The sequence below is a fragment of the Centroberyx gerrardi genome, chromosome 5 (assembly GCF_048128805.1).
Source record: "Centroberyx gerrardi isolate f3 chromosome 5, fCenGer3.hap1.cur.20231027, whole genome shotgun sequence".
Taxonomy (NCBI): Eukaryota; Metazoa; Chordata; class Actinopteri; order Beryciformes; family Berycidae; genus Centroberyx; species Centroberyx gerrardi.
Window position 1 is genome coordinate 11,774,038 of NC_136001.1, and position 13,110 is coordinate 11,787,147.

At 40.8% G+C, this 13,110-nt stretch overlaps 1 protein-coding gene across 1 annotated transcript in view; it reads left to right on the forward strand.

The window, feature by feature from the left end:
• The first annotated feature begins 395 nt into the window (after positions 1 to 395).
• LOC139915340 (metabotropic glutamate receptor 4-like) overlaps positions 396 to 13,110 on the forward strand; it is a 111,391-nt gene continuing 98,676 nt past the window's right edge. Inside the window, exon 1 of the mRNA XM_071903938.1 lies at positions 396 to 938. Coding sequence (XP_071760039.1) covers positions 396 to 938 — 543 coding nt within the window. The remainder of the gene's footprint in view (positions 939 to 13,110) is intronic.

Below are 13,110 nucleotides of genomic sequence, written 5' to 3' on the forward strand. Positions count from 1 at the left end.
TTGAGGTGGAGAGGAGAGAGAGAGAGAGACAGAAAAAAAAAGCTTATCGTTCACCTTTGTTCTTCCTAATGCCCCGAGTGAAGGATCTCCATAGGCCAGGCTGTGAATAACAGCAGACACAAGAGCAGCTGCCCACCACTGTGGTCAGATGATGGAGTGAGAGAGGGGAAGAGAAAAGAACAGGATTACAGCCGGCGAAAGAGCCAAGCTCATATTCTGCTTTAATTGAATGCCTGGAAGAGAGGAGGGAAATGAGAGGAAGCCTTTTCTGTGCCAACTACTTCAAGAGGTATTACAATTAACCCTCTGGCCATCATAAAGTAATACCTGCTTTTTGTTGTTTTCTGATTCCTGGGGTGGGCTGTACGGTGTGGATGTGTGTTGGGGCCGCGGTCATGTTTCAACCTCCGGGGTGTAGACCGGATCGGACTGGCTGTCAGCGAAGCAGCCCGGTTCTGCTGCTGCTGCTCCTGCTTCTCTACGGCTCCCTCAAGGTCTCGCAGGCTGCCAAGCCCAAAGGGCCGGGACACACACATTTGAACTCCATCCGCATCGATGGGGATATCTCGCTAGGTGGCCTCTTCCCGGTGCACGCCAGGGGCCACGATGGCAAGCCATGCGGGGAGCTGAAGAAGGAGAAGGGTATACACAGACTGGAGGCCATGCTGTTCGCCCTTGACCGCATCAATAATGACAATAATCTGCTGCCTAACATCACATTGGGGGCGCGTATCCTGGACACCTGTTCCAGGGACACTCACGCCTTGGAGCAGTCGCTCACCTTCGTGCAGGCGCTGATCGAGAAGGACGGGACGGACGTCAAATGTCTGGGCGGCGGGGCGCCCATCATCACCAAACCTGAGAGGGTGGTGGGTGTTATTGGAGCCTCCTCCAGCTCGGTGTCCATCATGGTGGCCAACATACTACGCCTGTTCAAGGTAAGATCAGACCACAGCAGTTGTCTGTCTGTGTGGGTTTGAATGTTTGCTGAGTAAGAGTGGATATTGGTCTGGAAATCTTGGTATGTATGTGATGCGCAGTACAGAGAGTCAGCTGTGTTTGTTTGTTTGTCAGATATGCCGCTCCTCATTCTTAGACACTGAACACTGTGATCTGTGATTTCTTTACTTTATTGATTTTCCTATATATTTGTTTGAATAATTAATGGCAGTGACAGAAGAACAAACAACATCAGCTATAAAAGGCTTGAGAGAATATGTGTTGGATATCTGCTGCCACACTATGGGCATTTTCATAACTTTAGAGAAGTGATCCCATGGTAAATCTCATCGCTCTGACGATTGCTCCTGAGGAGTCGGTTGCTAAGCAGTGAGAGGTATTGCCTCTCACAATAATGATTAATAGGATACTAGTTGATTTCATTCTTACCCCCTAGCCCCCTTCTCAGTGCAGTTCAGTATGCTAAGCTCAGTATTTATATCTGCTCACACTGTGGAAAAATATGTTTTGTTAATTTGGACACTTGCTGAATTATTTAATAAATATTCTAACCACCCAGAAATTGCAAGCCTAATAGCTCTTTCTGCTTTAGTGAAGGTTTGATTGCTACTTATTGCTTGGCTCACTGCAAAATGAGACACCTTTCTTTGAAGTAAAAAAAAAAACCCCAAAAAAACCCCATCTTTTTTGAAAGTACTATATCATGTGTTTGAACTTGAAATTACACTTTTTCGATATCACTCAAATCACTTTCTCTGGGACTGGCTAGTTGGTTGTATATTTCACTTCTACAGCAATTAAAATTAGGGATTCTAATTCAGATAACGCCATGAGTTAATGACGTTGCATTTCAAATCCTCTGGGTTCTGTATTGTAGTTCTCCAGTTTATGGCAATTTTATTTTCTTTTTATAGAAGTGAGCACTTCAGCTGCGAATGACTTCTGAATGGGCATTTATCCATAAAAGCAAAGGGTGTGTAATGCTCTTCATTTGTTATTGTGGCATAGAGTTGTTTGTGGTTAACTTGAGCTTTCACTTTAAATGTTGATTATAATCCTAACCTTGACCTTACTCTTACCCGACAATTCATGCCTATAATCCTAACTAGAATTGAAGATTGAAAAAAAAAATGTTGCTTGACCAGAAAACTCTGGTATGATCAAAGAGACTTATTTGTACTGTATACAAACATGCTGCGACTTGCAGGTGGGCAAACAAAATTCGCTTTTTTCTTGCCACCCCCCTCTGGGAGGTCAAAGGTCAGGTTCATCTACAGAGCAGCGATCCTGGAGCTGACAGGGGTTCAGTGTCTGGCTTGAGGACACCTCAGCAGACCAGATGCTTACTGTCACAGGGGATTGAATGCAGGTCTTCCAGTTGAAGGACTGCCTCCCTGCTCACAACACCACCCCTAACAAGTTTGGATTTTGGTGAGGCGGCTTACACCAACACCCAGGGCTTGTATGTTTTTGTTTGCTTGTTTTTTGTAATACTTCTTTTTTTAGTATTTGGTTGTACAGCACTACATAGCGTCAGCCCACAGGTGCGATTCGATAAGCTCCTTCTGCAGATCCCAGCTGATACATCAGAGTGAAACAAACCAAGTGGGGTGTATCCTGCTTGCCGTCGCCCCCCCAGTGTTAATCTGAGTGAACCCAGTGTGACTGAACGTGCACAAACACACACACACTTCAGTATACGACCTCATGCATAAACACACTCACGCCTACACAGTTCTGTGAATTAACTCTCTCGCTTTATTTCTCGTTCTCTTTCTGTTACACACACACACACACACACACACAAATGCAGATACAGTAGATGTGGGCCAGAGTAATGAGCATCTCTGGCGGTGTGTTCTTGATCCCACTCTCACATGGAAGCCTCAAATCCTTCGTCATTAGCACAGCACTCATTTCCTCTTCATTAATGCACATAAGAGGTGTCCTTGCATATTTGATTTGGAGTTCTCTGATCTCCTTTCTCTTTATCCTCAACGTATATATTAGCATTCCCCTCTTCTCCCTTCTTGCATTCAGACAGAGGTTAACACAGCAGCTCCAGTCAAACTGTAGGTTGAGTAGATGTAGATGGTGAGTCTGCCTGTTAGTATCACTTACACTTCTGAGTCGCACTATTGAAAATCAAACTGTTTCCAAAGCAGCCGCCAATCAATCAACATCCGCTCTAATTGAATAACGGCCCTTACAACAATCAAAAAAGAGGGTAAGCTCCTGACGTGATGTAAAGCAGACCTGGTCAGTCGTATAGATTAAACAGTAAAAACTTAATGGAGAGTGGTGTGTGTTCGTCTCTGTGGGGTCTTGAGTTATGTCTTCCTGGGGATCCACAGGTCAGCTCGATGCCGGATGGGCTCCAGGACCTGATGGACCTGCTGATGGCTTGGGAGGGTTTTAACTTCACTGCCGTCTCATCACAGGCCCTGCGCCAGCAAGGCCTCATTTGCTGCATGATCTAGCGTGCAAAAACAAAGGGGACAACTGCTAACACTGTGGCTAACAGCTAGACATAAATGTTTGCTTTAAATGGAGGCGATGCATACATACAAGTACAAACACAGCATACTGATGAAGACGCTCGCAGGCTCCCTCATAGACAGGCGGACACACATGCGCACATGCGCACACACACACACACACATACATAAATGCGCCACACATAAATACCACAGAAAAACACAAGCGTACGCAAAAGCAATCAGGCGCATTTGCACGCAAACCACTCTAAACCGAGCAGCAGCAGCCACCCTTGTGTAGTTAGCAGGTTTATAGAAAAGTGTTTCCTCAGCACTCAGCTGCATACAGATGTGGTCCAGAGCAGAACTGATGAATATTTTACACCGGCCTTATGTAATGGCAACATGGGGGCCGGGAGCTGCAGCTCAAGAACATTTTAGTGTAGTTCACTGAGAAGTGGGAGCCACTGTGACAGGTAGTTGGGGAAAAGGTAATTCATGTTCAGAGACAAGCCATGTCAGATGATTTCATTATTCATTTGCATAGCAGATGCCTTTATAAAGGCGACACACATCACCTACAACACAGATTCCACTGCCAGGTCTGTCCCTCTTAATTACATGTTTATCTCAGTGTAAAGCGCGGTGGTTTTGACCAGGGTTTCCCATCCAACCCATCCATAGCACAAGCACTTTGTGGTAAATGCAAAGTTTGGCTCTTCTTTCAGAGTTAACTTTTTTGAATTAGTTTAGTCAAAAAGAACAAATATTTCTATAAATTTCATTTATTTGATTCTGTGATGCTATGTGAAGTAGCATGGCAGACTTCCAGTGACCCAGGAATAAGAAGCTCAGAGTGTTCTACCCTCTTAATGCTCAGTGGAAAGGATTTCAGTGGCTCCTTGTCCTGACATTACAATTTACTGTTGCGTGGACAAAGTATCTCACATTCACTGAATTGAAGAAGTAACCAGTTTCAGTGGTAAGGGGACCACAGAAGAGTCAAAAATGATCCATTTACAGGAAGGAATGTGGAAAAAAATGATTTTTTTTCATGCAAGAGTACACAGGCCTTTAGCATCCCACTCATTTTGACATTTTTCCTCACCCCTTAGTTCATGCTCTTGTTTGCAAGTCTCCCACTGGAGTCACAGATTCAGAGGAGCTAGCTCGCAGTTATTCTGTACATGAGCCTGTACAACTTGTGTAGGAACCTTAATGATTGTCTTGCATAGGGAAATCATCACTTCTAATTTTGAAAGGGTTCAAAACGAATGAATACCCACATGAACAACTTACACATTTGATCTAGACCCTTGCATATTTAATGTTATTTGCAACTTATAAACCAGAAGTATTGCCACCTTGCTGTGGCATGGCATTATTGTAATTAAATAGTGTTACTGCAGTTTAATTGGTCTGAACCCTCATGGGTGATGTGCTTCAAACTGTCAACAAAAAGTAAAGTAAATACTATTCAGTGCTGGATAAACACCACAGATTATGAATTGTTGATTAAAAATTGCAGACAGATGGCATCTGTAAGCCGTGTTTTCTCATGCACTCCAGAGTTATTCTATACATGATAGCATCAGTGGCAGAGGCATGTAAAGGCATGTTTTGGATAATAAATGGTTTAATGCAGATCAGCAGTTATGAATGCACTTTCATAATCTTTTGTCTTATGGTATACTGTTATTCCCAGGCCTTGTGGTGAGTGCTGTGATCCAATACAATGAACTCAGACATTTGAATTTCAAATGGTGATTCTTATTGTAATCTCCGGCATACATAAACAGTCTTTACACAATGGTTGTTGGCAAGGGCAACATACTTTGTAAGTATGACAGCGACGTAGTTCAAATACAGTTTTCTTTTCCTCCTTCCCTAGCAGACTGTGTTTTCTCGATGTGGTCAAATACTTTTAAAGACCTGTATATTGATAATGTTTTTGCATCCTTTCAGCAACTCTCGGACAGATTTTCACTTCCCAGGCAACATTTTTTCAGATATTTACAGGTCCGTAGCTTTGCCCATAAAACGTTCCCCATGTTTCCCAACCTACCTAATGATTCCATTTTAGATGGTTTCCTGACACCACTCCCAACTATGAAAGGCTCAATTTCATATATCTACAACCAAATTAATCTTTTACGTCCAGAGTCATTAAACTCTATAAAGACCCTTTGGGAGGAGGATCTGGGGGAGGTAATACCAGAGGAAGTTTGGGCGGAGATTTTAGAACGTGTACACAGATCTTCTATTTGTGCAAGACATGGTCTTATTCAATGTAAAGTGGTACACCGTACCTACTACACTAAGGCTCGGTTGTCTAAGATCTATGACGGTGTATCACTAGCCTGTTATACGTGTCAGCAATCTCCTGCAAACCTCATACACATGTTCTGGCTTTGCCCATCCCTACATAATTATTGGACAGAGATTTTTAATACCCTATCAGAGATAATTGGGGAAAAACTAGAACCAAATGCTCTCAGTGCATTGTTTGGGGTCTTCCCTTCATTGCTTTCCCTCCCTACATCCAAAAAAGACGTCTTTGCTTTTGTCACCCTACTGGCTAGAAGATTAATCTTGACCAATTGGAAATCAACTGTATCTCCTTCTCATACCCACTGGATAAGAGACATCCTTTATTTTCTTAGATTGGAAAAAATCAGACTTTCATTAAGTGGCTCCTCCAATAAATCTGGGAAAATATGGGGTCCATTCTTCCAATTTGTTCAGAGGATAAATTTCCCACTCATTCCTGATTGAAGCAACTTTTGCGGTCTGGAGGGGTATCAATATTGTGTTTGTTGTGGCGTGGGTGATATGCTGCTGTACTGACTGTTAGTGTCTATTACTGACACGGTTTACTACTAACTGACTGATGTTTTTTTTTTTTTATTATTATTATTTGTGTTTGTTTGTGGTTGTGTTATTTTAGTTTTCTCAGTCTTTGTAAGCTGTTTTGGTGTTTAGCAATAATTGTCACTTTTTTGTAATGTCTTTTTATAGAGGGAATATATACCTTTTTACTTTTTATAAATGCTCTGATGACACAATTGTATGTTCTTGCAAAACCCAATAAACAAAGTTAAATTATTATTTTTTTTTAAATACAGTTTTCTAATTAAATGTACAGTCTGAAATCGTTTGTGCTTACCTTTTCACTGTCTACAGTGATGACTCATTTCTGAGCTTGTGAGTTCTTGGAAAAAATAACTCAGAGTAAAGCAGCAGTTGCATGTTGACTGCTTGTAAGGTAAAGTAAGATGAAATCTATCACAATGGTGATCTCAGCCTAGCTATATCGTATGTGTATACGGGCAACCCAGTTACAGCAAATTGGGAACAGGATGACAGATGTCATTAGCTATTGACAACCTCCGTCACAATCCATTCAGCCGCTCCACTGTGGTTGAAGCACCGCCGCATCGGCCCTTCCCGCAGGCGCTCACCATCTGCTTTGTTGCAACCTCTTTTAGCGAGTTAATGGTTATATCCCCCTAGTTGCTCCTCTGCTCCTTTAAACATTTCAGGTTCATAAGAGGTTGGTAAAATTACAGTTAAAAATAAACTACTAAAACCTCTAAAACCTCCTTCCCCTGTCTTTGGCTACAATGACAGATCTTTTATATAGTCATCACAAAATTCATTTACGTCCCCTCCAGCATGTCTTGAAAAGAAAAAAGCACTTTTTGATTTGTCTTTGGTATTGCAATTCAAGTACAACCTCTAAAATGTATATTTTGGCATTGTGGAAATTTTCTATTGTACCTTGGAGCTATCCAAAATACATTTTTCCTTTTAAAAACAAAAGGTAATGGAGATTGTGTTCATAATAGCATCTCTGTGAGCACTATCTCAACCTTGTTTGTGTTCCAAAACATATTATTTGGGCAATATTATACCTTTATGTCAATGGGCTTGTTCTCATTTTGAATGAAACAGTAACCTGAGCAGTCCCTCTCTAGAAAATTGTATCAAATCACCAAATTTAACTGTATTCTTATTGTATTAATTTAGAATCTGGACTCAGACAGAATTAGGTCAGAGAAATAATTAATAATAATTTATTAATAATAATTGTATTCTTTAAGTTCTTCCCTATAAAAGGGATTTTAAGTATGCCAGTCTTTCTAGTGGTTTTATGCTATATGACACACATTCATATTGTTTACCCTGAGTTTCATCACTGTTTGCAGCTGAGGGTTGAAAATTAGTCATCCCCCGTGTTCATTGCATTTCATCACTGTGGTTGACTACACAAACATCTGGAAGACACGACTACAATAAAGCTTCTTCTTTGAAGGATAGGAGAGCAACCTGATAGTTCCAAATTTAATCAAGATAATATGGGTCCTTTTGCAGTATCCGGTCCTCCAATATCCAATACTCTTTCTTTCTTTTTCAACCTTATCAGGGCCCTGGCGCAGTCAATTCCTAAAATGAGAAAAAAGAAAACAGGAATATGTCACAAAATATCATGCTCCATCTCCCCTTGTTCTGATGGTTTTTATTCCCCTATAAACCTGCCGTTGACACAGTTGAATGAGGGCGCCGTGTCACAATTGATTTAGCAGCTCATTTAGGGAACGACAGCTAAATCAAGATAAACTGGTATCAGCCCATCAAGACATCTCCCTTCAACCAAACCCATTCATTCAGGGTGAGCCAAACAGGCACAAGAGGGTTGCTCACGCTGACCACATCACTATAAAACAAGAAAGGCGGGTTTTCTTCCTCACTGTATGTTATTTTCATGCAACAAGGTGAACATTTAATCAGAATCGCTATCGGAATATACAGCAATTTGTCTTGGTGACTGATGCAGAGGCATATTACATTGACTTATTGTACAAAGTTTTACTGTATACTAACACACAGTAGAGGGACAATAGGATGTCATATAAGGCAAAGTGCAAGTTATACTATGGAACAGATAAACTATATTTAAGCTATCAGCCCGAATAATAACAGAACATGACTTGTGGATTTATTGTCAGATTTTTGGTGTATACGTTTCAGCACAAGCACAATTCAACCCTTTATAAGAGAGAAAGTTGAAGGATATATCATTAGTGCCTCAAAAACATGAAGCTGCAGCGCCCATGGCAAAACAGTATAGGGCAATGTTGCTGAATAATTTTTAAATGAGAGCCATTTTGGCAGGTGTACTGCAAGTCATTACAGGAGCTGCAGATAGTAATCCTGCACAGTTCAGGGAGGTGATATTTTTCCATATTCTATATTTTCCTGTCCCATGTTTTTTTTTTTTCCCCTCATGCGCCCTCTCTCTGTCCTCCAACCATTATACTAACAAAATGCTGACTGCCATATTGTCCAGCGATTAAGTCCGTCGACGCTTTCTTTCTCCCCTCTTTATTAATCGAACGAAAAGCTCCTGTTCAACAAACTGATGGATTGATTTAGCTCAGTTAGAGATTTTGATGAGTCAAAAACGATTACACTGGTAACCCATTGTTCTTTGACTGGGGGGGGCGTCAGCATCATCCTTGTCATTTCATTCTGCTCATGCACACAGTGGCTGCACCACAGTGAAGGCTCTGGGCACACAAGAGAGGTATTTTGCCAAATTCTGGGTTTTTTTCAGGGTTCTTGTCTGATTTAGGATTTTGGCCAGATCAGACCTCAGATCAGATTTGATGGTCCTGCTGCTGAACCATATTCTGCAAGTCATATTTGTAGTGAAGGCCTAAGAAGGCAGGGCAGTTTGATACCATATACATGTTGCACTGGTTCTTAGTTCATGTCCATGTTTTACATTGTCTTGCTCACTTGCTGAATTGCATAGTGAAAGTTAATTTAGATTTGTCAGTTTTCTCTTGTTTTGGCTTTATGAAATAAAGCTTGACAACAGTGATTTGCACAATTTACAGCTGGAATTACAGCTAGGACATTGTTGTTATCACTTGTTAAATTCAGCTCCGTCTCACACTCACTGTCACACCTGGCATCACAAGTGTGTCACCGCAAGGAGGAAACAGAGCAGCACATCCACCGCTATCGGCAGTCCAAGGTTTTATTACAAATAAAAATGATCAGTTATATTGTCACACTAATGCAGTCAACCGTACTTAACGAAAAATGAGAAATATCTGCTGTGGTTCGTTTATGGTTGATTTTCAACTCATAAATACAAATGATTTTGGATGTGGGCGTTCCAGCGAGTAAAACACTTTCAAACGCTTTCAAACTGAAGTAAAGAAATCCTGTTCTTCTGCTTCTTCTGATATCCTGAACGCAGCAGAAAACCGGCAGCCAGCAAAGTAAACAAGGAAGTCAGCAACGGTAAAAAAGCATCAAATGTGCTATTAAAACTGTGATAATTGTTAAATCGCAGCCATTTAAAGGCATGTGGAACTGAATCGTGAGTGTTACTGTGTTGAAAGGACGTGTTTCAAATGCTTTTTCGTCTCAACCGCCCGTGCTTGCTTTGGCCCTTCAGTGTGTATTAAAGCTACATAAAGCTCTACAGTGAAGTGATGACATTTTGAACACAATCGATTGTCATGATGGCAGAAACTAGGAAAACAAGGCCCAGGTGGAAAATAACTGGAATTATCCTTTAATGTGATGATGACCACTCAAACAACCTACAATTAACTGTTACATGGAGGAGGATTTTTTTGAAGCAGCAAGTGCCCTTAAACAGCTATTTTTCCGACGGGTGGTGGAAAGTATTTTTATCTCTGCGCACAAGAGGGGACAGAACACCTTTTGATGAAATCTATTTGTTCAAGCTACAAGCCTTTTAAATTGGAAAGTGCATCCAAGGGACAGTTCATTTGTAATCTGCTATATAACCCGGTTACAAAAATGTATAATGAACCTGTAATAAATGATGATTGGTCATTCATGAGTGTGACATGAAACATGATGTTAGGGGTGTTTTTATGAAAACGGCATGCAGTCCGCTTACAAAGAAAGTGTTTGCAAATATTCTACAGTTCAGGTTTTACTGTGAAGGCAAAAAGTAACAAGCTACTCATTCTGCTTTGACACAATGGATAGAATGATGAAATACAATCCAAATCTTAACTTTACACTCAAGTAAATAACACGCTATCGTTATAATTACTTGATCTTCCACTTGTATTTTGCTGCTGGATGAGTAGGTGTTGATTCGCGGTGACTCATTTGTCTGAATAAGATAAGTTCTGACAACAAACAAAGCCCCAAGACAGCCATTTTATAATAACAACTGTAAGAATCAAATATGACAAATATGTCTCGGGGATTTCACGAATTTGAATGATTTAAAGTGATTTAAATTACATTTGAATCAGGAACAATTCCTGATTATGTGTCCTGTGATCCTCCACGGGTTTCTGTTTGTCTGACAATGCTTTTTTCCCTTTTCACGCACACTTTGTTTTGTTCATATTGAAGTGACAAATTACTTGAGGCAGGTGTTGGCTTTCTCTGTAGGATTTCTTTGAACTGCGTGTTGTGTATTCCTGTATAATTATATTTTGCCTTAGTTGTGTTTTCATGTCATCCAATACAAGCAACTGATTGTCCATGCAAATCTGATACAACAACGTTGCTGTATCTTCAAGATTTTACGAACCTCCATCCAAAAGACCTGCTACCATCTGTCAGTTTCTTAGCATGCCAGACACTCGTGTGTGTGTGTGTGTGTGTGTGTGTGTGTGTGTGTGCGCGTGTGTGTGGGGGTGTGTGTTAGAGGCTGCTTGTTTACATCTATAATTATGTATATCTGTTAAATAATATCTAACTGAAAATTCTGCCAGTCTAATGGACACATGTTTTCCTCAGAACATCAGAACAAACAGCGAGAAAACCGCCAGTATTCCCTCATGGCTGAACATACTAAAAAAATACAAAAAGCTTATTTCTACTGCCAAAACATAGGATCTATTGCGGTGATTTAGGTTGTCCCATTTAATAATGCACCGCTTTATCTCAGGAAATATCAGCTACTTCTACTGTGGGAAAAATCCCCCCTAAAACACTTAAAACCAGCTGTCGGCGCTGTACCTTGCACTTCTAGGCCCATTTTGTTGTTTTCTGCTGTATTTTTCTTATTCCCGCGGATAACTGGCCAAACGCAGCCGTCATGTTGAGATATTTCCAAAATGGAGTTTGATAGGAGAAACTTTTTTCAGCTGTCTAAAAAATCAACAGCAAATCTCAGGTTTTGGTGTCAGCCCCTCAAGACCACCATTTTGCACCGACAGTCGGATGGAGAAATCCATTCTAGAAGAGGCAGAGATACCAATTTCTCCATCAACAGCAGCCTCAGTAGACCACAGCTTGCCTTTTTGCAGACCTGTCATTGGTTGCGTGTGAAATATAACGCCTTCTTTGATGGCTTTTTTTTGTAATTGGGCAAGACACACCACAGCATTATTCTTTCTGCACTCTCCTTTTATCTCAGCTGGAAAACTTATTACACTCTCACGATCACTGTTGCTCTCTCCACCTACACATATGTAGTACAGAGAGTTGAAAGTCATTCTGGGAAATGTAGGAAATCACTAACTGAAGCAGACGAGGAAAGTCTGCTTTCCTCGTCTTGGTGGGTACACCAAAAAAGTAAATTACAACCCTTCATCACAAAATAACTCCTGAAATGTCCACTTTGCAAGTATCTGAGGTTGGAATTTTCCTTTAACAGTTATTAGCGCTACATGAAGTGCCAAACTGTGAGTTCACTTTCTATAATTTACTAGAGGTTTTACATGGCAGGACACAGATTGTCTAAACTTTGTGGTACTTATGGTAATTGTATTGTGGTATGCAGCTAATTAAACCCACGTGATACTCCAAGCAGGTTAAAACAAAATGTTAAGAATTGTTTGCAAATGCTATTTAACCCAGGTCTGTTGTGAGTCTTTAAGAGCCAATTAGACCCAGAAGAGTAAACCGAAGCAAAGGAAATCACTCTGCCTGCCACTATCTCCAATAAATACAATGTTTTCTGTGATAGACAAGCCTGCACTATAGTGGGCTATTCTTCAGCTGAAGAATGGCGGTGGATTGGATGCAAATAGCACTATTCAGAGTGTGTCAATGCTCTGCCTGTAGCTATGGCGATCTTTGACATGTGCTAATCTGGCTGTGAAAAAAATGGAAGCGTATTGATTCTATATTGAGTCACACATGCCCGATTAAATATTATCATGGCTGGGTTTACAGATCAGTGAGCTATGTGATTGCATGATAACGCCTGGCTAACTATTATTGAAACAAAAAGAAATGTAATGCTGTGCCTTTCATCATACCTTATCATGGCACAGACATGACATCAAGTGTTTTGAGTGTGATGTAGACAAGGTGATTCATGAAATCAAGTCAAACTTATGATTACAGATGACAATATATCATGAAGGATCTATATCACACCCTCCCCTACTATATCTGCTGACAGGCGAAAGGTCGATGTGGTTTGTTATTGGACAAGATGATTTATTGATCCTTGATGGTCACGACCAGTCTTTGGTGGCTTAGCTATGCTCCTTTCATCCTTATCATACCCACAACAGCTATACAGGTAATTACAGCTGCTTACTGATCACTACTGTTATAGACTGCTGTCGGACAGGGAAAAGGCCAGACTGTCTCCACAAAACATAATCAGCTGTCTGTGAGAAGTCTGAAGGCTTCTTATCAAGCAGCTTGG